The sequence below is a fragment of the Puntigrus tetrazona genome, chromosome 9, assembly GCF_018831695.1.
Source record: "Puntigrus tetrazona isolate hp1 chromosome 9, ASM1883169v1, whole genome shotgun sequence".
NCBI classification, from domain to species: Eukaryota; Metazoa; Chordata; class Actinopteri; order Cypriniformes; family Cyprinidae; genus Puntigrus; species Puntigrus tetrazona.
In genome coordinates, this window is record NC_056707.1 from 19,512,854 (window position 1) to 19,539,692 (window position 26,839).

At 36.8% G+C, this 26,839-nt stretch overlaps 1 protein-coding gene and 1 long non-coding RNA gene across 6 annotated transcripts; one reads left to right on the forward strand and one right to left on the reverse strand.

Moving 5' to 3' along the window:
* vwc2l (von Willebrand factor C domain containing 2 like) lies at positions 1 to 26,839 on the forward strand. Of its 5 annotated transcripts, none has more exons than XM_043248261.1 (5): positions 1 to 845; positions 2,301 to 2,772; positions 6,817 to 6,918; positions 15,305 to 15,434; positions 24,889 to 25,609. In XM_043248261.1, exons 2-5 carry the CDS (start codon positions 2,383 to 2,385, stop codon positions 25,038 to 25,040), a joined length of 774 nt encoding a protein of 257 aa, XP_043104196.1. In that variant the 5' UTR covers positions 1 to 845; positions 2,301 to 2,382; the 3' UTR covers positions 25,041 to 25,609. The 5 variants fall into 5 exon arrangements, with proteins under 5 accessions (XP_043104196.1, XP_043104199.1, XP_043104200.1 ...); XM_043248264.1 differs by having other exon boundaries at positions 6,832 to 6,918; positions 24,889 to 25,608; XM_043248262.1 differs by lacking the exon at positions 1 to 845 and adding an exon at positions 1,020 to 1,686 and having other exon boundaries at positions 24,889 to 26,839.
* On the reverse strand, positions 6,887 to 12,737 carry LOC122351304. Its single transcript, XR_006251732.1, has 3 exons — positions 12,688 to 12,737; positions 11,601 to 11,717; positions 6,887 to 7,011 (listed from the first exon to the last, which is right to left on the reverse strand). It is a non-coding gene; the product is annotated as an uncharacterized LOC122351304 (long non-coding RNA).

Below are 26,839 nucleotides of genomic sequence, written 5' to 3' on the forward strand. Positions count from 1 at the left end.
CATATCTCTGTGGTCTCAGTTTACAATTAACACTAAAGTACTCCTAAAATCCGCAGTTACTGACTGGTCTCGATGACTTCCTTTTATTTACGAACGAAAACGCCTAATAAGAGTAGCAGAAGATTTCCTAAGGTCCAGAGGGACTGTCCTGTTGCACGTTTCACGACTCGAGCTCGATCCTGTGCGGAATTAAGCGCTATCCGTGGTGCTGAACTCCGGCTCCGGCGCTGTCCGCGGTGCTGAACTCACTGAGGCGACCTATTGAAGATGAAACGCTCCTCTGTTCTCGTTCCTCTCCGCACTCAACTTAGTAGCGCTGTCTCAGACGATGCTTTCCTGTCTGCTCTGGCGGCGCGAGCATCTCCAATGTAGATAAACTTACTTTCGCGCTGGGGAAACGCAATGCTATCGAATCTATTCTCGTTTATTAACTTGGCATCAAATTGTTTTCTCGGTGGAGGTGCCGAAGACCAAATGGCGTTATACTGTTCCACCTGCGGTATTTGGGAGTTGATTTAAATGCCGCGGATGACTAGATGATCACGAGAAGGAAGTGCATTTTGTACAGATGTTTTGGATCTTTTTTCCTTCCTTTTTCATTTTCTGAGAGGTCACTTAATGATCGGGGGAAGGATAATTGCGTTTCTGGATATGTCATCTCTAAAGTGGGCTTGATCAGCTTTCGTTTGTAAATATTATAGACATTCGGATTATCTGTTCTGTTGGAGTAAGCAATTTTTCGCACCAACTCGAATTGGAATGATTTTTCTTGTCTTATCATCACGAAGGTGCACTTGCTCGCTTGATTACGATTCCAACAAAGTGGAACCAGACATTTCAACGCGGTAAGTCGAGTCCAGCCACTTGGTTAAAACGCATCCGTGCTCATTGCGATACTTCAATGCAATAACAATTGTGTTCACGACACTATTAATTGCTAAAAATGCATTTTTTCCTCCACATTCGAGACAGGCGCGGATGCATTCAGCGCGCCAGGGGCAGTCGTTTTGTTATAGACTAGGCGTATCGTCAATACTATCTTTCGGTGTAAAAAAAAGAAACTCTTTCTTTGAAGTGCTCTCCTCTGGCAGCCCCTCTGCTTTTCTGAGTGCTGAATCTCACACTACCCTGCCGTTTTATGGTTAATTTCTCGTGCTTTCACGAGTGAAGAGGCATTTGGACCGAAGCCCATTACGCACTCGTTAATGACACAGAAACCGTGTCGTTTCTCCAGGGCTCTTGGAGCAGATGAAATTCAGAGCGTAGAAATGTAAGGACATGGTCAACGCACACCTATCTGCAGTGCTGTGAGGGATTAGGAGCTGGAGAGCTACCTGTTGTCCCTGGGAAATACACATCCTGGCTAACTTTGTTGAGCACGGTCTATTTTGCCTGCGATTATCTGTTTTTTTTTTTTTTTTTTGGTTGATTCACCTACTTTGTTCTTCGGCGTTTGTTTTCTCGCACACACGCTTTTCTTTTGAAGTAATATCTTCACCTCCTCGCGATACAGAGCTCACTAATACCAGAGCCAACACATAATGTAGGAGGGAAACGCACCTCGTTTATGTGAGCTGGCTCTTCGTCGGTCTTTGGGTATCTTCGGTGCATTCCGTATGGGAACAAATGGCAGATCATTACCAGATATTAACCAGCATGGGAGACCGGGGAGTGCTGTAACATCGGGTGAGTTGTTACACCATCCGTTTAACCAATTAGAAATGAGCTGCACGAACGCAATAACCAACATACATGATCACCATGAGAAGGCAGTAGAAGTTTCCCACGAGGACTAAGGAAAAAGAAAGAACGCAAAACGTCAGGTTTACAAACTGGTGATCCCCTGAAACCAGCTCCTTCAGATTATTCTATCTTATGTCTATTTTGCTATCTGCACGACCACGTCGCGATTGACGGATGCGAAGGATAAGGCGATCTCGAAAATGTCAGTGTTTAATCATGTTTAACTGCAATATCAAATTTAAGCATTATTCAAATAAAGTCAAATTGAGCACCACAACAAATTCCTACGCAACATTTAAAACTCACGCCAGGACAAAGGTAGGTGGCACTCTATGCTCTTGACACTCGTTTATACAGTTTACTGTAGGTTTTTCACAACTGCTGTAGCAAACAAATAGAAAAAAAAAACCCACACATTGTTACAACACTCCCCATTCGTCCCTATACACGGTTACGTTTATCAGCAAACTGTACTTTGATCGTAGCGTGACGATCGATTTTATCAGTTAACGTAAAGAAAACGCATGTTCAGCACGGGTTGTTTACGTTTCTTTCAGTGTCATATTTGCAGCATGGAGACTTACAACTTAAGGGACCTGAGACACTCTCCTTGAATGCGCCAGACTGCCGCGGCGAAGGATGGGCCCTTTTCTCCCGGCGATTTGCGTCGTGCTGCTCTCCCTGAACGCCGCTGTCTCGCCGGCCTCTGTCGGCCCCGAGGACTATCCCGCCGCGGACGAGGCCGAGAGAACTGCCAACAATGACATCATTTTCGATGACTACCGAGGGAAAGGCTGCGTGGACGACAGTGGCTTCGTGTACAAGCTCGGGGAACGCTTCTTCCCGGGCCACTCGAACTGCCCGTGCGTTTGTACGGAGGACGGACCTGTCTGCGACCAACCCGAGTGCCCCAAAATACACCCCAAGTGCACCAAGGTGGAACACAACGGCTGTTGCCCCGAATGCAAGGAGGTCAAAAACTTCTGTGAATATAGAGGGAAGACTTACAAAATCCTGGAGGAGTTCAAGGTAGGATCACGCTGCCTCCCAATTACCAGAATACTTATTCCATGCACGAATATGGGGCTATTTTTTTTATTTAGCATTGCACGCCTGTGGTTAATTATTAGGTTTGTCTTGCGCTTCAGCTGAAACCTCAACCGTGTACAGTGGAGAATCACATGGACATGCAATGTCTAGAGGGGGCAAGCCTTCCGTTAAATAGTGGGTGGATTGTACTTTACACTTAATTTAATAATCAAGCCTGAAAGTTTCACAAATTTGCCTCAAGACAGCATACGTGACTTATATTTCGTATATATATTTCATATTCTGGCATCCTACTGTATGTCAAAATCAGACATTCAAGACCACTATTGCACCACTACGTCCTTAAATATATGCATTTGCGTGGGTGGGTCCGTGCATGAGTGCAGTATGGGATATTGTGGGATAGTTATGCTTGTTTTACTCTTAGTGGCTCATCATGATAAGCCCTATCCATCACTATCAACTGTAATTTGATTAGAGCTGTGCCACAGAAACAATCCACTTGACAAAGCAATCCATTTGAAACTAGTGTGCATTTTCTCTTGATTTTAGATTCAAGTTATTTATATTGATCGGAAGAAGAAAGCAAACCCATCAATCATACAACAAAAGCACTGCACGTTCTTAAAAAGACCTATCAGCCATAGATAGATACATTACTGTTATGCTGCACGATGAACCATTCAGCCAACTTGAGATTCATAAGACGTAGAACGGACAAATAAATCATGCATTGGTATTTCATGATCACTTTATCAGGCTTTACATGTTGTGAGCTCTTTAATGTTAGGCCTCATATCAGCAGAACACACATTTGACAAAAGTCTTCTATTAAGCAGTTGCAAGTACTAGATGTTTATCTAATAATGTGTAGCGTATATAAAATAGAAATAACATCAGCAGGACTCTTGTTGACTTCGGTCCATTTCCACTGGCAGGGTTGCAAATAGTAGGTCGTACATATTACATTTTCATATCTCTCAGAAGTATTCATGTCAGAGAATTGAAATCCGCTACACCAGGAAAGCAACTGATGAGATAAAACAGTAAAAGTACTTTTTTTTTTTCACCCACGAAGCTCATTTCCAGGGTTAATGTGGGCTGTTTCAGCAAGTGCAAAATCTAATATAAGTTTTAGGTATCAACAAAGGGCAAAGCAATAAATCATCACGCACAAAATCAGTCTTTGGAATCCACCTTGCAAGTGCACCTTTTAGATTGTTTCCTGCACTTATTAGCACCTTTTATAGATTTCATCTCGCTAATGTTTATCAAATAAATATTTTTTGTATTTAAAAAAACAGTATTTAGTTGTAAACATTGATGACACTGGGAAAATCCTGTTTTCAAAAAGATATTTTTGGGTAAACACAATATATTAAGTAGAAAGAACAGGCCATAAGAAATGTTCTTTGATGTTTTTGATATTTTATACTTCACTGGCCAGATTGCTAATTATGTATTTAATCTTAGCAGCAATGCTTTGGATCTTTTTCATGGCTTTGCACTACATGTATCTTGAATCCTCTCTCTCTAGAGAACAAGATAACGTTAGCATTCATCTCATGCTTACATCTGATTCACTGAGCGTAATCTTGAGATAATGTAAATTCAGGCCTTTTTAGGCAACCTGTCTCCTGACATTAAATGTATTGCAAAGATAATTATCATGGACTACGTAACCAGTTTAATATCAGAATTACAGTGGGGTGGAAGGTCTGTGTAATTCAGTCCCACACTGGGTGATGAATTTCCTATCCGGCACCATCTGATATATTATCAGTCACCGGTTTTGTTGTATCAACACGGGGCTGGCCGGCTTCAGAGCTGCTTTTCGACAAAATCAGCATTTTATTGCAATACACAGTGTTTCCTTTGAGGTGTCAAGATGTATTCAGTTTCACATTTGTGGACCACATCTCTAAATAAACAAAGACAGAGTATTTAATTTGTTAGTCCAACTAATGCCAATCAAATTAGAATCTACAAAAGCTGGCAAGGTTAGAGCACTTCATTTAGGCACCAACATCTAAGGAAACTTTTTGTGGAGAAAGAGTGCCGAAGTCAAGCAGTTTCTTTTTAATTAGGGTCACATAGACTTTTAAATTGAATCCATCTTTGTTAGGCGCCCGATTAGCCCTGTTTTGATGCAAGCGCATGTTTCAGCTAGACATATTTGCCCATGTAAGTCTGTTGATAAAAGATCAGGTCCATCAATACTGCATGTTCTCTCCAACCTTGAGTGGAAGGACAACTTACAATCGTTTATTACCTCTAAAATGGTTTATCTGGCTCTATTGATTACCTCCTCTCAAAAGAGACCCTGATTGAAAACCCATAAACAAAGTCGAGCAATTCATAACTAGCAAAAATCCCTTTTTGATCAGTTTTCCGCTCTGAATTTGACGTGCGCATTAACCAAACGAGGCATCATCACTCAATAGTGTCCAGTGAGATCTCTTTGAATTAAAAAGCAACTACCGAGGTCCAGCTGCGAGCGGGAATCAAAGGGCATCACGGCGCTTGATAGCTGATCCAATTAAAAGAAGCCGACAGGGTAACCTTTGGTGTGGGCTACATTGGCATTTCCTCAGCCGTTCTTTGGCGAGGACTGTATTTACTTGGCTCGGCAGGAGTGGGTGGAGCCCCACTGAGATATGAATCTTACACACGGAGAAGGCTTTTCACTGTGGAATGAGACAGACCAATCAGTCAGTAGAGCTTTTTGTTGTAACTAATCGCTGCGAATGACAGCTGAGTGACGGATTTCCAAATGAAAGACTTGAAGTGCATTATCAAAGCAATGCACGCTGACCTGTGTGTAACCCAGCTTGACCCGGACAGTTATGCGGCTTTTTAAAATGTCACGATTTCCAGGCTGAGGGAGATTGAAAGAGCTATAGGATTCATACCAACACAACAGAGCTGATCGCATCCCTTCTAAAGCACGGCAATAGTTATTCCAATACTTGTCTTGATTTTTACAAGGTTCCAGTGAAAGTTCAGGAAGAGCATGTTCTTATAATCTTGCCAATCGAAACCTTGAGAGAATAAACTATAAAGGCCAATTACTTCACTGCTCTGAACCTGCACCTTTTCTCTCTATACCAGCTCTTTTAGATCATATTAAAAGAAAAAGAAGAGACATTTATAACTATCACTATTATTTTTACATACACTATGGTTCAAAAATGTGGGGTCAGTAAGATATTAGTAAGAAAGCAACGTGGCAAGGTGTTTTTTTTTGTCTTTTTTTTAAATAGGCCAAAATTAATATAATAAAATAACAGAATAGAGTAGAATAGAATAGAATAGAATAGAACAGGGATGCATTATATTAATCAAGTGTGACAGTAAAGACATTCATTTCTATTTAGTTTATTTAGTTCTATTTAGTTATTTGGTTCTATTTAAAATAAATGCATATTCTTTAGAACTTTCAATTCATAAAATAATCCTTAAACTCAGGGTTAACAAAAATCTAAAGCAGCACAACTGTTTTAAACACTGATGATAATAATAATGGTTTCTTAAGCACCAAATTAGCATATTAGAATGATTCCTGAAGGATCATTTTAACTGGAGTAATTGCTTCTGAATATTCAGCTTTTCCATCATAGGAATAAACAACCTTTTAAAATATATTTTTGCAGTATTGTTTTATCAAATGAATGCAGTCTTACGGACACAAGAGATTTCTTTAAGATCAAAAACAAAAACAACAACAAATCTTACTGACCCCAAGGAGAATTGGGACCAGTTATTGTTTTATAACTAATCACTTTTCCTTTTCTTTTTTCAGATACTACATGGTTTGATAGTTTGCAACTAATGTAAATAAAGTGTCCAAATACATTTTGGGGCCAATTAATCCCGAGAACAGCATACATGACACTGGGAGTGTAACATAAAGACGCATGATCAAGTAATAAATTGTGGTGATTTTAGGGGGCAGGGGGGTAGTGGTTCCTTTTCTGCTGTTGTGTTATATTCCCTAAGAGCTCTGAAACTTACCCTTAGTAGGTGTTTCACCTACAGGGTTCCCCAGCAGCCGTGGAAGCGAGCCACTCCACCACCGCACCCCCAGCCACTGCTCAGCTGCAAGCAAGAGGCCGGAGCTATAGGGTGAGTTCAGATCCCAGGCAGAAAGACTAGGGCCGGGATGTGAGCTCTGAATGATCCCGTCCGTGCGCCTGGGATCACCAGAGAGGGGAAAACCTGTGAGAGAGGGTGAGAAAAATGAAGATTTGAGGCAATGGCTTATAGAAAATAAATACGAGAAATAAAATGAAACATATAATTTCATATGGTCTTTTCATTGGATTGCATTCAGAAAAAAACATTGTTTTGTAAATTAAAAGATAACACTCTCGGTTCCTCAAGGTTTTGATTGGTCTTGTCACATACATCGCTCAGTGCTTAAACAATGGAACGGTGCGCTGGCATCTCAGAACAGGCGGCAGTGCATTCTTCATGCTGAATATTCAACGATGAATTGTCAATATAAATTCCATCAGCGCCTATCAGTGTCTAGAAACTGCAACTTTATTCAAACTGATATGTAGAGTAATTGGTTTATTGTGGAAGCTTGTTTCCACCAAAGGACAGAAAAATAAAAAGGTTAATCGCAACTCTTCATCTCACAGTTTAGATATTTTTCTCGCAATTCTGAGATGAAAAGTCTGATCGAGATATAAACACGCAAAAGTCACGACTAATTTTTAATCCTGTGGCACAAAAAAATAAAAAAGCACTTAGAATTGTGATACGTAAACTTGGAGTTGCGAGAAAAAGCACAAATTCTGACTTTTTTATGCAAATTCTGAGTTTCTTGCAGTTCTGTGTTGTCTCACTTTTCTTACTTTTCTCAGAATTGAAAGAGACAAAGCGCAAACTGAGATATAAATGAAGAATTTCAAAATAAGTCAGTGTTGCAGTATTGTAAAGTCTAAATTGCATTTTATTAATTTATTCTGTGGCAGCAACAGGCTTCTATAGTTTATTGATTAGAAATGTTTCAAGTATAACATACATCTCTTTTTCTCTCTCACATGCACACAAAATAAGTTGCCCTCTCATCTGCATATGCTACATTGAGCAGTAATTAGTGACTGTACTCGCAAACTCTGACACCTGTGAGAGGAAATAGCTATAAAAAGAACCTGAAATGAATTGCTTAAATTGATTTTCCGATCCAACTGCCTGAGGAACAGCATGGTTTTAATTTAAAACACTGATTAAAAGCTAACAAGTAGGCCGGCAGAAACTGGAACTATGAAATGGATTCAGAAAAGTTTAATCTCATATTCCAATTGCTTCAAGCTGAAATCATTGGTCACTTCGGTATCTTCATTTTCCCACCATCCTCTCTGTCTTGTATTCCCCCGATCCTGGTGTTGTTTTAACATAGTCACATAGGAATGCAATCTTTGCGACCCACCGTGATCTTTAACATTTTCTGAAGGCATTTCGCATGAGCCTTTTAGTCACCCCCATGTCTGGAACTACATTTCCCAGAATGCTGTCAGAACGATGCAGCTCAGCATCTGTGCTAAAACTCACGAGGATCTGATGACTCAATCTCAGTACACACGAGCCATCAGTGGCACCATTAGTGAATATAACTGGTTTTAACATCTTTTTTACCACTTTGGAGCCAGCATGCCCACACAAATCTGTGGTGAGGCCCCATGGAGGAAATTCTGTCATTATTTACTCAGCCTCATGGCGTTCCAGAGCCATAGTTTGGAATGTTTCCCAGGTGTTATTTTATCCGTGGAAATTTCCGTAGGACCAAAGAGTGGCCATGTCTGTCAAAGTCCAACAAAAACTCAGAACACCATAACAGAATGATGAAAGTGACTATAGACTAGTTTGATTTGTTTTACCAATTATTAACTACTTCTACTTTATTGCGCATGAGTCATATGTTGCCATTATCAATAAGTTTTTGTCCAGTTTTAGACTTGACTTTTATGGTCACTGTAAACTTGTTATATTACAACTATTACAACAGCATCTTTTTTTTCGTTACACATATATATATATATATATATATATATATATATATATATATATATATATATATATATATATATATATATATATATATATATATAAATACATATATATATATAGGAATATATATATAGGAAAAAACAAAGGTGAGCTAATAATGGCAGAAATTAAATTATTTGGGAACTAATCTTTTAACTTCTACAGATCATTTCATACATACTAACAATGCATGTCAGCTGGAAGCATTCAACCATTATTCTTCTCGCACTTTGCAACATTTTATGTGAAAATCACATACACTACCATTCAAATGTTTGGCCCAGATGATTTCAGAATAGGGAACGCTAATTCACATTTACCCAAATAAATACGTAATTTGCTGCAATGGTTAGTAAGGTAGTTGTTAAGTTTAGGTATTGGGTAGGATTAGGGATGTAGAATAAGGCAATAATATGTGCTTAATTAATAAATGGCTAATATTCTAGTAACATGCATTATAATAACTTGTTGAGAGACCCTAAAATAAAGTGTTACCCATTTTTTTATTTAATTCTACTCAACAGGGAAGTAAAAAACGTATTTACAGTAAAATAAATACAGTATAAATATTCGTATTTCCAATAAATTATGTTCTTTTGAACACTCTATTTAACAAAAAATCTACAAAATTATTACTCAGCATGACATTCAATAATTTCTTGAGGACCCAATCAGCATTTTAGAATGATTTCTGAAGGACCATGTGATGCTATTAGCTGCTGAAAAGCTCTCGAATCTTAGGTTGATTTTGAAACAATGAAGGCCCAGTCATTGTCCACTGGAGTAGAAAAGAGTATGCTTCCTCATTCTGTGCACCGTGACAAGATAAAACCATCAGTGTTAAACTGACTCATACAGCGTCGACGAATCTAAATGTAACTGGTCAGGTGTAAAATTAGCTAACTCGTCCTAATACTACAGGCGTTTCCTCAGAAATGAAATCTTTTTAATCACATGAGCCATGAAGCAATCAATGTAATCGGACAACAGACCGAAAATGTCACAGACGCCCTTTTACACGTGTAACCCTGTGCAGAATGCCGTGCTCATACACTTGTCTGCCTGCCTTTCAATAAATTCTCAGACTGAGATCACTACCTGCAGAATGCCAAATACATTATTCAAGACTCTCTCTACACCAGCAGTGACTGCCTTAAGATTACATGGGAAGTACGACTTCTCGTATATCTTTTTCCTATAACTTAACTTTCACCTACTGCTTATACTGTCTCTAGAACATTTATATATTTATACATACACTCACACAGAGAGAGAGAGCGTATGTATTAGATAGATGCATGTAGCACCATTATCACCATGTGCAGGATATGCTTGCTTTGGTTTGCATGTTAATAAGAGACAAGAGACAAAGTAAATGAAACCACTACTGGTCACACATCAAAACTAATCAACAGTTGCCTTGGAAGCAGTACAGGCATGAAGTGAAGTGAAGCAAACTGAAACATTTTGAATAATTAGTGCTAAGGACTATGAGTCAGTAATCTATGGAGCCACTTCATAAATTAAATAATAATAATAACATTATAAACACACATACTTTAAACTGTATTTAAGTGAAAAAGCTAACTTGGTCTCATATCAAATTGTACTTTTTGTGCAATACCGTACTTGCATGTTTTACTGCACGTTTCAAAGAGAGATGCCTCTAGTGTTCATTACTGCCTCTAGTGTTCATTTCTTTTGGAAATTGCAGTGATATGTACATATTGGTACGTATTTCGTGTCTTGATCAAAAATGCAGCCAGGTACATTTATGCCTTGAGATCAGGTAGGAAAAAGCATTATTTACTGGCTATTTTAATAGTCATTTAAACAAGGCTGCATGAGTGTTCATAAAAAGATTGAATGAAAATATTTTGTAATAAAATAGCATATGGAAAGTATAAGCTATTTTTTGTAGAATACTCGGAATTCACTGTTATCACTAGTATAGCTTGGAATTTGTGTGAAAACTAAAAATGATCAAAACTTTTCTGTTTTATAATCAGTAGTAATAATCAGTTTGAGGCAAATCAGTAAGTTCAAGTCCAGTGCTACTGTCATGTATATATAATATGTCATAAAATGGGATCATTTTAAGAGATTTAAGATGTGTCAAACCAGTTAAGATCAGCAAACATCCTTAAGCTGCATTATTTAGCAGGGAAATGGCTCTTTCATGAAATGACTCTCGCTTTTCCTTTCAGCTGATTTGCTTACATTTAGTTGGAGCTATGTTGCTGAATAATATATAATACTGTAAGCAGATAATTCTGGGAAGAGTAAAGCCTCTACAATAAGAGCGATCCAGGCCTAGCTACACAAAGATTCTTTTCAGCAGAACATTTTATGACCCTCTTGTCCTGTACTGAATGAATGTAATGAATACTTTGTAAGGATGGTTTTTCAGTAGTACTGCAGTAGTACACTTTGAATCTCATAATACCCATTTAAGACATTTCTCAAGTGCCCCTGTCAAAAGTGAAAGGTTTAAGTTCATAGATTGTTTTATTTCAGAGAGAATGTTAATCTTAGCATTCTCTACAGCATACGCTATGAAAACCAGACGTTTGTGCCGACTGCTGCCCATTATATCCCTTTTTTTTTTTTTTTTGCCTTGTGTTGGCTCTACGAAGAGTCTGGCACAATTACAAATGATTTGTATGGGCAAGTTCACAAGCTTCTGTCCCACTGGACTGGATGCTGTTATCAATGGAGAACAGAGGATTATTAGTGTCCGTGCCACTTACACAGTGTGCAGAGACTAAAGGGCATGACCGCTGCCAGGACAGGGGTCCCGATCTCTGTCTGTCCTCGAGACCTTCAGCTGTGATCCACGCTGGCACAGACATGAGTCGGTGTCACCTCTGTGAATACATGAAATGCATGAATGAATCATTAGACTGCTACAATAATACGTCGCAATTTATTCAAATGCAAGGTTCCAGATTTTAAGTTTTTAATTTCGTATTTAATAAGTAATTATATTATAAACACAATAGCTTTATATTATACTAATATGTTGTTAAAAGAAGTCTCTTATGCCCACCAATCCTGAATTGATTTAATAAAAAATGCACTAAAAACTGTGATACTGTGAATTAATTCATTATAAGTTAAATAACCATTTTATATTGTAAAATGTAATTTATTTCTGAATTTCTGACAAAGCTGAAATTCCCACAGCCATAACTCCAGTCTTCGGTGTTACACGATCCATCAGAAATCATACTAATGGTTTTGGTGCTCAAAAAACATTTCTTATTGTTTTGAAAACCATTGTGCTGCTTAATATTTTTGCTGAAACAGAATTTTCTTTTTACATTACAAATTAACAGTAAACGTAAAAATACGGCCAGTAAAGCTCACTTTTTTTTACCATGCAGTTCAATTCACCCTTGATAAATAAAATTAGTAATTTCTAAATAAACCTCACTGACCCCAAACTTTTAAATGATTGTCTTTGTTGAAATGATGCTGGGATATACTGGAAAAGCAACCAGCCAGTTTAGTTTGTTTTTAAAGCATTATTTAAAGTAAGTATTATCTTGAATAAAGGCTATTAAACATCAATAAAAAAATTAAATAAATCATGTAGTGGTGCAGCAGTCACAGTGAACACCTGCACCAAATAAATAAATGATAATAAAAATAAATAAAAAGCAGAAAATGTGTATAATTTTTGTCATCAGAATTTGCCATTCTGAAATAAATAAATCCTACTTATTTCACAGACATAGCATACAATGCTAAATATACAAATCTGTTCATATTTAGTTGAGATATTAGTTGGATTGAAACATGAAATGAAAAAATAAAAAATGTTATGGCACTAACCTGGCAAATGCTTGTAAATCCAGTGATTAGCTCTTGCTCACAAGTGCTTGCTGAATCATGCCGGTACTTTGTAAACAAGACTTGGTTTCCAGGCAGACTGATGAAAAAAACATGTTCCTCTCGACTCCCAGAGGTTGTGTAAAGTCAGCCAATCACATAAAAGCTTAAGTAAGATCAAAAAAAGTGTTTTTCAGTTCTGTGTGCAATATGTGTCAGATAATCGGACTGTGGCCTAACCATATATATAGAGTCCTATAAATCAGCAATGCTTATTTTTAACTACAGAAATGTCTAATTAATTATGCTTTTATGTAATGCAAAAACATATATATGCTGCTCGCATACATTTTCAATCCCCATGCTGTATAATTTTTACATTTACATAGATAGGAAACAATTGCCATAATGATGACAAAGTTGCCTCACAATTGGCCTCTACTTGTGAATCATTAAAATAACTTCCACACTCTCTGGAGAGGAACCCCACAGTTAAGAAACCATTATTCTAAAGGACTGCTGTGAAAATAAAGACTAGAGAATATTTCAAAAATACTACTCCAGAAGTTCAAATAAGTGCATAAATTAGAATAAAAGTGTGCAATATAATATCCGAGAGTTTGAATGCCCCAGTGGACATTGCTGGTTCAATTATCAGGATGTGGAAGATGCATCAAACCACACAGACACTTCCTTGAAAAGGTCGTACCTCAAAACTCTCTGTGCGAACATAAAGGAGACCGGTGAGAGAAGCCAGAGAGAGCATATCGATCACTTTGAAGAGGCTGCAGAGTTCAGGAGCTGAGAACAGAGTAAAGGTGCATTAGTCAACCAAATCTGCACAACAGTGGTGTAAATTGTGGCACAAATAGAGAACAAATGTGACGTTTATGGATGTATAAAAATAGTTCACCCACAGATTTATTTAAGATTTTGCCCACAGGCCATCCAAGATGTCTTCATCAGAACAGAAATCTAGCATTGAATTACTTGATCACCAACGGATCCTCTGCAGTAAATGGGTGCCGTCAGAATGAAAGGCCAAAGAGCTGATAAAAACACTAATGGTCTCATGAAGAGATGCATGTTCGTACGAAACAAATCCGTTAACTATTGCTTTTAACTGATAATAATGCTAGCACATGATTTCGTTTTAAGTCTTCAAAACTATTTGGCAAATGCAAATTTATCACTGCCCACCATTAAGCATTATCATACCAACTGTGAAGTAGCATAGTTTGACTCGCCTCAACAGCCAAAAAGAATAGACTAAAACATATCTGAACTGTGTGGGAAGCTGGTACATACTTACTCCAATAGACGTAAATGCTGCAGAAGATGTCTCTGCAGAAAATTAAAAACTGTGGAAAGTAAAAGTGTGTAGAGTTTTGGAAATTATAACAGAAAACCAAATTTCAGTGTAAGATTTACAGTTCTGTAAGAGAGAACTTGTTAAGGGTCTAAATATTTTTACAAGGCACAGTAGGCTTTGTGGGTTTAAAACTTAATATTTTATGGCCATTTGGGGTCCATGTAATATTCAGCAGGTAGTGTATTTTATTACAGACATCCATTGTAGGACTAATCACATATTAATCTGGGCTATCTCCACCGACAAGTATGCACTCAACAGGACGGTCTCAACTTACATCTGTTGTTATTCACTGGTTAGATACTGCCTGATTGAATTATTTATGATTAGTAATAGTAATTATAAGCTGATCTCACAAAAGTCACGCAATACCAAAGAAATCTGCAATACCGAAGAAATATGCATGCTAACCAAAATATTTTTTTATTCTAAAAAGAAAGGGGTCAATCCGAAATGTTTTGCAACCATATTTAAATCTGGATGAGCAATTAAATATAGAATAACAGAAAAATGAGGAGGGACATAAAAATACTTTTAGCAAGCATGCATTGCAAAGAGTGAAAGTAAAGTAATACAAACTACTGTTTTCAACACTGAGAGATATTTGAAAGCTGTATTTGAATTATTAGTCATTGAAAACTAACGGCTGCTGAAAATTCAGCTTTGCAGCAATAAATAATAAAATTGCAATAATATTTTACAATTTCAGTTTTACAGTATTTTGATGAAATAACCATATGAGGGTAATTAAGTTGTCTTTACATGGCCAGGTTACCCTGTGACTGCTCAAAATTCTGCGTGAAGACATAAAGTTGCATAAAAGCCAGACAGAATTTTACCTGCTCTGATGCCTAAAATCTCTGTCCCTAATATCAACATACATTACAAATTCTTGCCACCTCTGAACATTAAATAGTTTTTGAAAAGCACCTAATGCTACTTCAGAAGTACTTCTTTGCCACCTTTGCGGTGGAAATTTGGCATAAGAGACTTCTTTTAAAAGCATTACAAATTCGTACCAATCCCAAACTTCTGAGTTGTAACGCACATAGTAGCCAGCATTAGAGGGGTGGATTTCAAAGGGGGAAAGATTTGTAACACATAGCCAGCGTTTTCACATACTGTTTTCATTTGGAATCAAATGCACTTATATATAAAAATAGAGTCCATTTGATTTCATGTTGATTTTAACCGTGATGTCTAATGTGAAAGAGTCTCTCACCGTATCATATTTCTCTGTCTCCCCAGCCTTCGCCCTGTGAATGGTGTCGCTGCGAGCCAAATAATGAGGTGCATTGTGTGGTCGCTGACTGTGCAGTACCAGAGTGCGTCAACCCGGTGTATGAGCCAGAACAGTGCTGCCCCATCTGTAAAAACGGTAAGAACGGCCTATTTCCTATTATAGGTTTTATGGAGAAGACGAAAATACCTGCAAGGTGTACTTTAGAGAATTCCTCGGAGGGCTCTCTCTACAATCCCAAAGGAGAGCGAATTGTTCCGCTGACTGGCATGTATCAGTGTTCAAGAAATAGCAGTGAGGTGGATGTGATGGTGCGGTATAAACAGACAGATCTATGCACAGGTTGTTTAAAACCCACTCGAACTTTCTATTAGATTTCGGTATCACCTGCTAGCGAGCTCTGATTACCAATCCTCTGCTCAATTACAGGGGAAATTTGGTTCAGATAAACAGTGTCCCATTGATTAAGACCATGCTAAGAAGGATTAATTGGCCAATAGGGACTCCTCTATCTCCTGCGTCTCGATGCACTAGTCAGCAAGGCCCGATTCCAAAATTACAATTATTGGATTCCAATGGCTCACTGGATGGCCAAGGGCAAGAGATATCCCTGAGTCAGTGCGATACAGAGGCACAAATACAAAGTGTAAGCTCAGTGAATCAGTGGGATAAATAAAATGTTGATCGGCACAATGCTTATAGGCCAAGCTGCTTGTAGAGGACATAGATTTAACCCTTGTGTTGAAAATCCTTTACTTAAGTTGGTGTACCTAGCCTTTTGAGAATCGCTTCTAAATATCTTGTTATGCTATGTTATTACATATTTTTGTCAACCTTTCAGTTGTAACAGTTTTTGTATTACTTTTTGGAACCGAATATAGGCTCATTTTTTGAGTGCGGTATTTGTGGATAAGTATTCACTCCAAATATGAGCATTATGATGTAATGCAAATGTAATAGGGTGAAAAAAAAAGTTCAATGCAATAACATTAAACAGCAACTTTTGAAAAGTTGATGGCTAAATCTATAAACTATAATAATAAGCTACTAATAAACGGCTAATATTTTAGTAATATGCATGCTAACAAGCAACTAGTTAAGAGACCCTAAAATTATGTGCTACCAATATTAGATTTATTAAGTGATGCTTTTTAAAGAACAGCTGCTTTAAAATAAGAACGCTTTAAAGGTATAAAAATTATATGATCAGACAGCTAACCTTTTTGTTTGACATAATAGATTTTAACAGGATAAAACTGAATCAAGTTCGCAAATTGCAGCCGAGTTTCTGTCTTCAGTTTTAAAGAAATCTTGCTGCTCTTCGGAGCGCCTCAGGAGACATGTTTGAAAATAGATTTGTAAAGAAAAATCATATCTAATCTTCTAAGTGCAACTTTAAAATCTATGAAATTCCCTCCTTTTTCCCCTTCTAGCACACATTGACCTACATTCTCCAGGATCCACATTACAATCAGAAGTGTGGTGTAAGGTATAGCTGCTAAATAGAGACCGGCTGTGACTTTCTGCTTTACTAGCGCAGAAAGACAGCCAGAGATACGCACACACAGATACACAAACCTCGCCTACAGCCTGGAAGAGAACTAATCCAGGCAGACAGGGCACGGTGATGAGCTTGTGGTGCTGGCATTTTAGGGAGGCTGCGGTGAAGCCCGTCCCCTGGAGGAAATAACCAAGTCTGCTTCCAAGATCTTTAAAGGGGTCATATCAGAAAGAATCACATTACACTTGATACTTTGAGATTAAAGTGTTCGATGTATTACATATATAATAAAATATCCTTTCAGACCTCAAACCTTCATCTCCGCTGCTGCATTTACGTAATGCGCTTCTCATGCAAAGATGACATTTAAACCAGGGTCAGGCAAAATTCATAAACGAGTATTTGGCTCCTTTTTCAACTCATTGGCTGGAATTGAAAATTAGTTGTCTAAATCCTGGAATAAATGGAAAATGAATTTAGTAAATTGTAAATCAAAGAAATCTAATGCATTGTAGGAATGATGCACTTTTTGCACTTGTTAAAAAAAATGTATTAAATGTAAAATTAAAAAATTACTTTTTTTAAATTTTCAAAAAATTATAAACAAAACAGGAAAACAGGTAAATTAAACTGCAAAAATAGTTCATAATATTGCTGTATAATTTTACTGTATTCTTGATCAAATAAATGCAGCATTGGTAAGCATGAAAGACTTCTTTCTTTTTAAATTAATCTTGATATAATATAATAAAAAAAAGAAAAAAATTCAATTCCAGATGACATAACAGCCTGATTAATTTTAAGGGTCACAAAAATATATTCAGACTGTTTTTGGTAGTTAGGCCCAGTTTCATAAATAGGGTTTAGCCTTAAGGAATAGTTCACCCAAATGTAAAAATTATCTCGAGTGAATTTGTTGTTTGGGTCCACATTGACGTCCATAGTGTTTTTTTCTACTATAGAATCAATAATGACCCAAAACAGCCTGTTTACAAACTTTCTTCAAAATATCTTCCTCTGTGTTTGGCAGAACAAAAAAAAATCATGTAGGTTTGGAACTACTTGAGGGTAAACGGTGACAGAACTTTTTGAGTGAACTATTCCTCTAAACTAAGATTATGCCATAGTTCAATCAGGACATTTAAGTAATTTTTATAAACATGCCTTCGACATGGTGTGCATCTTAAGCCAAAAACAAATCATTGATATGTTTTAAGATCAATCAGTGCAAGTTTGTTTCGGGTAAAAAAAACAGCTCAGATTTACATTTTAATCTAGAACTAGGCTTAAGCCTTGTCTGTGAAATAAAGGATAAATGTTATAAGTGGGCCACAGGGAAAATAACAATAATACCAATACTTTATAGTAAAGCACTTAAAGTACTAATAAAAGTATTTGCACCATAATGTTAATGACTACCCTTAAAATTCATGAGGATTTTTTTTATTCCGGTTCATTTTAATCAAAGCTGAAATGGCATAAACGGAATATTTCATCTAAGGACTTGCTTGGCTTTATTCGGTTGCGATTGTAGGAGAAAGAAAGGCAAAATAATTAGCTAGAGAGACTTTATCTCATTTCAATCAGTTCTAATAACGTTGGTCAAGAGCTGTTCTAAACAGTCTGTCATGTAATCTCTCTAAGATTGTTCCACATGGACAAACTGAGACGGTAAATGTCAAGAGACACTTATCCCGGCATTGACAGAGCTGGCAGAGGATCAACGACACTGGGAATGCCAAGTCTCAGTCAATCAAAAGTCAGACATGGCTGCACCGTTTTTTATAGCACAATTCTCGACTTCCATAAACATATCTCACATCTGACTCTCGCGTGTCACGTCAAAATGAAAAAAAGCCTTGGAAGTATCACTTCGTTTTGAAGCCTCTCTTAATGAACCTCGCAGGAATACAGTACTTTTTTGCTGAAGTGAATCTGAACCTCAAAAACTCTAAAATAGCCTCAAGAAAAAGTGATGTGCTGGCTTGCTGCTGATGCTAATTACCAAATTATGCCTCTAAACATTGGCACACGATGCAGTCTTTTAAAACCCGTGTTAACAAGAACTTTGACCATCTATACTAAGCTCAGTTCGTGCGCTGCTGGAAAGACAACTGGTCGTGTTTCTATGTGGGTGAGCCAATCGTGGGCAACCATCTCTCAGTAGCTTCAGTGGTTACCATAGTAATTGCTTGCTTGTAGGTTGCAGGCTAATCTGAGGGCAACGACGTGGGCCTCCACTGCAAAGGAGTAACTTCACCTATGATGATGACTGTGATCTGAAACATTTTGTAAATAGTTTGTATGCACTGCTTGCTTCAGTGTAGTCACATGTTTGCAATTAATAAATCTCCACATGGAAACCTTCTCATGAAATGCAGAAGAGATTTGTTCACTTTAAGCCCATTGTTTTGGTTCTCTTCATACGTACGCCGTAAAGGCAAAAGTGCTTCAGGTTCACTTTGTATTCGTACCTTTGCCACCATTAGTTACTAAAAGACTCAAGGGTTTAACTGAACCGCATTGCTATGTGAAAGAGAAAATATTTGACAATTCAAGCTAAAGCGAAACAAGGCCAGGTACAATCAAGGCCGACTGGTCTTTTTCACTCAGTTCACTGTTGAGACCTTCTGAAAATACCCTAGAGCGACTTTGTTTTGAGACAGAAGTAATCACTTTTGTGGTTTTTGCCATTCAATATTAGAGTTGTAGTTTCAGTGTAACTTTATGCTATCTGTTCTTTTACCCTCAATATCTGATATTGAAGAAACATAAGATTTGGAATATTTTTCATATTATTAAAATCTCAATCACATTGTGTCAAAATAATAAAATATGTTGTTTGTTTTTTTATTTACCCAGACAACAGAAAGAATGTAAAGTGAACCAAATCTTATATTATTGAAGCACTATTAATGAAGCACTTTTTTTTTTTAATTTCCATACTTCATACTGTTACAGGACTTGCTATTTTGCTATTGTTTACAGTAGTAAAAATAAAAAGTAGTAAAAAGTAATACAAAGTACTAAATCTATAATTGATATAAAAATAAATAATGACAAAAGCACATGGTATAATTACTAAAAATGTTAAAAGTAAAATGAAAATTGAACATTTAAAAATATTATAATAACAGTACTTATATGATATAAATAATATATTATAAAGTAACACTGTGTGGGATATAAGTTTCTGAAATTGTACTCACCCGCTGGCCATCCAAGATGTAGGAGAGTTTATTTCTTCATCAAAAAAGATTTGGAGAAACGTAGCATTACATCACTTGCTCATCAATGGGTCCTTTGCAGTGAATGGGTGCCGTCACAATGAGAGACCGAACAGAATATGTATAAGGAATAGTTCACCCATAAATCAAGATTTGCCTGCAGCCCATCCAAGATGTAGAAGATTTTGTTTCTTCATAAGAACAGAAATTTGGCATTACATCACTTACTTACCAGTGTCTCCTCAGCAGTGAATGGGTGCCGTCAGAATGAAAGTCCAAACAGTTGATAAAATCATCAGAATAATCCACAAGTACTCCAGCCCATCAGTTAAACTCTTGTAAAGTGAAAACATGCATTTTAAACTTCAAACCATTGCTTCTGGCTAAATAACAAGCCTTTTCCCCATAATATTGCTTTCTCATTCTAATCCCTTAACTGGTAATCAAACTAATAAAAACGCATCTTACAACCTTATCTCACACAATGTGCAGTGATGTTGTAATCAAGAACTTGATCTTCTTAATAAACCACTACAGTCTTAAAACAGATGTCTGGGTCATTAAGGAATGGCATCGAGCACGATCTTATCCGTTATCTGTTTGGTACCTGTCCACCTGGCCAAGGTGTCCTTGCACTAGTGACGCTTTTTTCTATAGGATGATGAATAACCGCTCTTGGCTAGGCTAGTAGGCACGCATCTCTGTTGCACCCCCCTTGAAACGGTTGCTTTTGCACTTTTGCCAACAGCTCATAATTTTTACTGATGGAAATCAAATATTTGAGTGCATGTAAGACTCCTTCAGGTCTCTTAGGAGCATGCAGAATATTGTAGGCAGTAAAGCAATTTGTGCACCGCTAACCCTGCTGCCCTATTGCAAGTCTATTAACATGTCTGTGATGTGGTTAAAAGGCAATCTAGTTGTTTTCCCCCACAGTAAAAAGAGGTCATGAAGCTTGAACTCTTTTTGAAATGTGAGGCACCACTGACTTTTACTGACATAGAGTGAGGACTGTATTTCAGGAAATACTGCCACATCAAACCAGAAGTACTTTTCAAGGACTGCTTGTCATCAAGAATGGCCTTACACATATGCTGAAATGTTACTTCTGTAAGTGCTGATTTGGGCCAGGTATGGTGAATACACTTCTTCAGAGCTGATGGTTAACTTATTCATATCTCATTATCAAATAGTCATAGCTCTACAACATTTGCAAAAGGAAAAAAAAAAAAATCCGTCTGCCGCATATATGTAGACGAAATTGCTGTTTACAAAGAAATGCTTAACAGTGGCACTTTAAGATCCTCCAAGCTCCACAGAAAAGACATTTTAGAGTACTGCTTCATTCAAATTGAGCTTAAAATGTCTATACAGTGTGAGCCTGTGAGGGGCTTCAACAACAAATTTCGAAAAGGTTCAATATGAAATATGGGCTCTTGCAGATCATTATTGATTACCAAGATCCCCGTCATTATAGTAATCTTTTCTAATAAGGCCTGATTGATCAGTGGCTGGTGCCCATATTTTACGAAGCCATCGCACAAACTACCAAATGTATAGCTAAACATAATATAATGAAGAATTAATACGAATAAGGTCCCTATAGACGATCTAATATGTCAAATTGAGCCTTGCCATAACCATTTGGCTATTGTTATTAAAGTTATTAAAAAAATGTATTTCAATGTTCTTTGAATGTTCAGTGGTTATGTGAACAAGGGAAGTTCAACTGTTCTGAACCTTCTGAAACACAAACTAAATATTTTGGTAAAAAAAGGTTGTTAAATACTTAACAATATACTCAAATAACTTTAAACAAAGGTTCTATGAACATTACTGGAAAACCTTTCTAGAGCATTCCGAGAATGTTAGCCGGGTTACTAGCTTTCTGCAAAGCATTGAATAAAGCAGCGAATAAAAACTTGCAATGCTGGTGAAATATCTTGCGCAATCTGAATCAGCTCTTATCAAGTTTGATAAAAGTCAAATGAGATTACGGATGTGGGCAATTAAAACCATTATATAATACTTAACAGATCATCAGAGGCTCACAGTCAACCCTTAAGACACAGTTAATAATTCACAATAATTTCTGACTGGGAGATCAGCAAAGCAAGTGGATAAACACTGAGTACCTTGCGTCTTGTTAAACTCACTGCTAGCCTGAATCTCCAATCTGATCCCACCTACAAAAAGTCTTGATGTAAAAATAAATAAATAAAAGTCTGCACTGTGATAATCATACGCCTACGATTTACACTGCAGGTATTCTGTTAAACCCCTTTTAATAGAGTAAATCCACAATAATCTTATTTACCACACTAGTGCAATTATCTCTAAAGAACTCTATATGCCCACAAGGTTCTGGGATCAAGATTTATGCTGATATCCGATTTGTTCATAAGATACGTATCTATGAAAACATCTTATCACTAAAATGAGACTAATTAGTACAACTGTTGTAGCCTTAACGCACAAGCTAAAGTTAATATTAATATTTAATGCAACCTAAATTGACTAAACTATATCGATTGATGATGATCTTCACATACCTTGACTCTTGCTATAGATTTTGATTTACAGTGATCACTGATTGCAGCTTCAGTCCTCTTTGAGGTCATCAGAGGTCAAGTTCTGTAACAGACTGCAGGGCATAACAAAGAAATGCACCACTCACAGGCAAATAAATATTAGAAATTTTGCATAAAGTAAATTACATTTAGCAGTTTAGTAGAAGCAAAAGTCCAGCCTTTAGGAAATGCAAGGATGCATTTTATAAATGCATAAGCGTTTAGTTAACACTTTATTTTAGTGTCCATGTTACATATACTTCAATGTAGTAATAACAAATGATTTGTGAACTCTAATCCTGTAGTAAACGGGGTCTATTGGAACATTTTTTTCCTACTCATCTTAATGGCAAGTGTCACAATTTACCTAAATTCTCGCTAAATAACGTTATTAATATTACTCAGTTACTTAAATGTATATTTATACAGCAACAAGGGCATGTAAAATAAAAATATAAATATGTAATTCCAATCTGTAAAATATTGATGTCAATTCCTTGCAAGGCACAAATAAAAAATCTTCAGAAACATTCAGACAATGGTGGCTGTGCTCAGCTTTTAATTTCATGGTTAAAAAGGCATTACTGGGTAAACTCATCACAGGGATTAATTCTACACATTGAGTCAGCCTATTCTGTTTTTGATTTGCTATCATTTAAAAATGATCATTGCTAATTTACATGGGTAAATATGGACATAAACACACAGATATTTGCTAAGCAATTATACCAACCGCTTCGGGTTTAATCCACAGCAGGCCACTAATATCTGCTCATTGGGGGAAGGATGTGAGGAATTGCATAAAAATTAAAGTGTTCTTGTAAATGATGATCATAGCAGACCCTTGGAACTGTGCAACACCATGTTTAGTCACATTGACCTTATTTTTAACAGTGCTGCTGACTAAATTAATATCTGCAGTTATATAGAAACTCATTACAAGGCTCTTTGGAATACTTGATTCAGTCACAACATTATGAATGTTGTTTAATCGCTGCTAAACTGTATAGAGTGAAAGTCCATGGAACAGAAAGCATAATGGATAAAGATGCATATTTTTAAAACTGAATTGCATTTACACAATGGCATTCGTGACTTGAGAGACTAAAGAAAAGAAAAAACAAACCAAGGCCATGTCCATTTTACAAAATTCACTAACTTTATGAACCTCTGTGCGCTTTTTGTGCAACACCTTATGTACCTTACTGCGCGTCTCGCCAGTTTAAAAGAGAAATGTCCACTGCGTGACACCGAAACACATTCAACATGTGACTCTGGAACATTTTTATTACGTTGACATAGGCAAGTATTGCTGTGTTTTTATTACGTAGCTTCTGTTACATATTGCGGCAGTTCAGAATTGAAATATCTGGGTACTGTCGCTAAAACGAAACGCTCTATCGTGTTAGAAATATGCCCTACACCAAATCCAACCCCAAACCAACCCGACAGTGTTAACAAATGCAAAACTCATATCAAAAGGCATTTGTCGATGCAACCGTGCCATTTCAACTGCCTTTTACGCAGATTTGAACCATTTTGTCGAATCGTTTTACACAGGATTTGAACCAGTGCTTTCCATCCCCTGAGTGCGACAGCGTATCACAGGAGCTACGGAGTAAACCCACCATCTATGAAAACCCATAGATATGAAGCAGGAATGAAAATGTGTAGTGCTAGCAATCAAAAGCATATTTCAAATATCCCAGCACATCAACAGTGTTTTAAAGTCATAACACGATATTCTATTGAGGTGGAACACAAGGCATGAGCATGGGCAGTAACTTTTGATCCAATGATCCCACATTTGAAAGAATGGCTTCTGACTACAACTTGGCTTTAACACGCTACGAATGAAAGAGATGACCTTAATTATAACAGTGGATGATAAAAGTGATTAACCGGTTCAATGTATTTCTTAATTGACCGTTTTTATGCAGAGCTCATGGTCTACAATGCTTGAAGGCCACAATAGAAGAGAATGAGCGGAGCACGCTCAGATCACGCATAGCGTCAGCATGACTGTTCAGCAGCCCCTGCAGCCTGTAGCGCATTAGAATGCAAAGCATCCCAGCGAGAGGATGGGTGTGTGAGGGGGAGAATTAGAGAGAAAGGAAAAGAGAAGAGCAAAAGAGCTTTAGTGTTACAAAAACAAGCCCATCGGTGCATGGCTGTGAAAAACATCCACACGTCGGTTCCGCCTTCACAATTCCCGTGAGTCACTCCCGACATTCCACTCCAAAAGAGGCTCATTCCCTCTTCCTTAAAATCTCCTCCTTTTTCCCATGTGACAGGTCCAAATTGCTTCGCTGGAACGACGATCATCCCAGCTGGCATTGAAGTGAAGGTGGACGACTGCACCATCTGTCGGTGCCACAGCGGGGACTGGTGGAAGCCTGCTCAGTGTTTGCGCCGAGAGTGTCTCAACGGTCAGCCGTCATCATAGAAGCCCTCTGGAGCTGAAGGGAGGGACACGATGCGATGTGCAGCACGGCTGTCGGCGCAGGGGACGGCCCACCTTATGACAGCGAGGGACTGATTGGCAGGAGCACAATTCCTCTGGCAAACTGAGATGGCTGGACATGCTGAGATACATGGGACATACTGTACACTCACACACACACACAAAAGTCCTTGGCAGAATCATAACAGGCGTCTTTCACCGAGGACACATTTTTCTCCTGTGAGGAGTTCATACTAGGGTGAACCTCATGAAAACATTTCACTTCAAAATCAAGAGAATATATATATATTTTTTTTTTGCACTTTGACCATTTTTCATAAAGACGAAATCAAATTTGCCTCATTGTTTTATTTTATTTGTTTTTTTTATAACTCTTATTAGATTCTCACTAATATTATTAGATTCTAACTAATGAATGCAGTATTTTTACAGTATTTAAATTAATATAGGAATATGAATTTATCAAATAATCGAAATATAAAAATAATACAAATTACTAAAACAGATTATATACAAAAATACTTATTAAGACTTATTAAAAAATATTATCATAAAGGTACAAATATTACTAAAATATATACATATTTTACAAACAGTTTTTTAGTGCAAAATAAATACAGTAAGATTAGAAATTATACTTTGCATAAACAAAATCTGTTTTCAGGATCATTATAACTATTTTAAAAAAAAATATTTTATTTAATATGTCACCTCAAAATTGTTCTTCCCCCACAGTGATTGTCATTATATTCTTACTAATGAAATACTATGTTTTTACTGTAGTAAATTAATATAAGAATATTAAACTATACAATTCTAAATATATCAAAATAATATATTCAATAATTAAAATAAACAAATTACATATTTGCAAAAAAATACATGCAAAATAATTAATACTTGCTTTAAATCATTATAATGTACTACAAATTCTATCAGAACAGACAAATACTTTTTTAACTTTAATGAGAGTTACATTAATCACACATTAATGATGAAGAAGTATTTAACATTTTTGTAACAATAATTTAAGGGTGAATAAGCTTCAGTGTCAAAATATCTTCAGTTTCATAGGGCAAAATATATATATATATCATTTTTAATTTTAATATCTGGACATGTTCTTGACAGATTTCATGAGATTCACCACTAGTTTTATTTGTTGCTTATGCTGCTTAAACACAGTGTTTGTATATTTCCCATGATCACGAGTGCTCAGTGGCAACATTTAAACCTAAAATACCACCTCAATCATCTGAAGATAAAGTTGATCATTTTAGGCTGTGCTTACATCGAGATATTTCGGCATAGCATTTATTACGACATTACATAAACAAGCCTCTGTGTTCCCACATTTGTGGAGTATGAGTTATATTTAGTGGTAGTATAACTAGAGGGGTATGAACTTGTTCATTAAGAAACATGATTAATGACAAGTTCGAATTTAATAGTTTAATTAGTGGAACATAAGGGAATAAGGAAGATCTACATGACATAATTGGAAAATGGCCCAAGAGAAACACAGCTGAGAAATGAAGATTATTTAGTGATTGTTCCGGGAAATTATTTTATTGCATCACTCATATAGAGAAAAATCACATAAGGATGGATCCAGTATTATAGGTGGCAAATACTTTCCATGAATAGGGTACACTACTAGAATACAAAAAATACTGGAAAAAAACATGATTTCCACTAAAATATTAAATAGCATAACTTTAAAAAATTGATACAAATAAATATTTCTTGACCACCAAATCAGCATATTATGATTTCTGAAG

What these genes read in the sequence shown, in the direction of transcription:
- vwc2l (XM_043248261.1), top strand. Translation starts at nt 2,383, where the DNA reads ATGGGCCCTTTTCTCCCGGCGATTTGCGTCGTGCTGCTCTCCCTGAAC. An exon ending in AAATCCTGGAGGAGTTCAAG is followed by an intron (nt 2,773 to 6,816) that starts GTAGGATCACGC and finishes TACCCTTAGTAG; the next exon opens with GTGTTTCACCTACAGGGTTC. An exon ending in CTGCCCCATCTGTAAAAACG is followed by an intron (nt 15,435 to 24,888) that starts GTAAGAACGGCC and finishes CCCATGTGACAG; the next exon opens with GTCCAAATTGCTTCGCTGGA.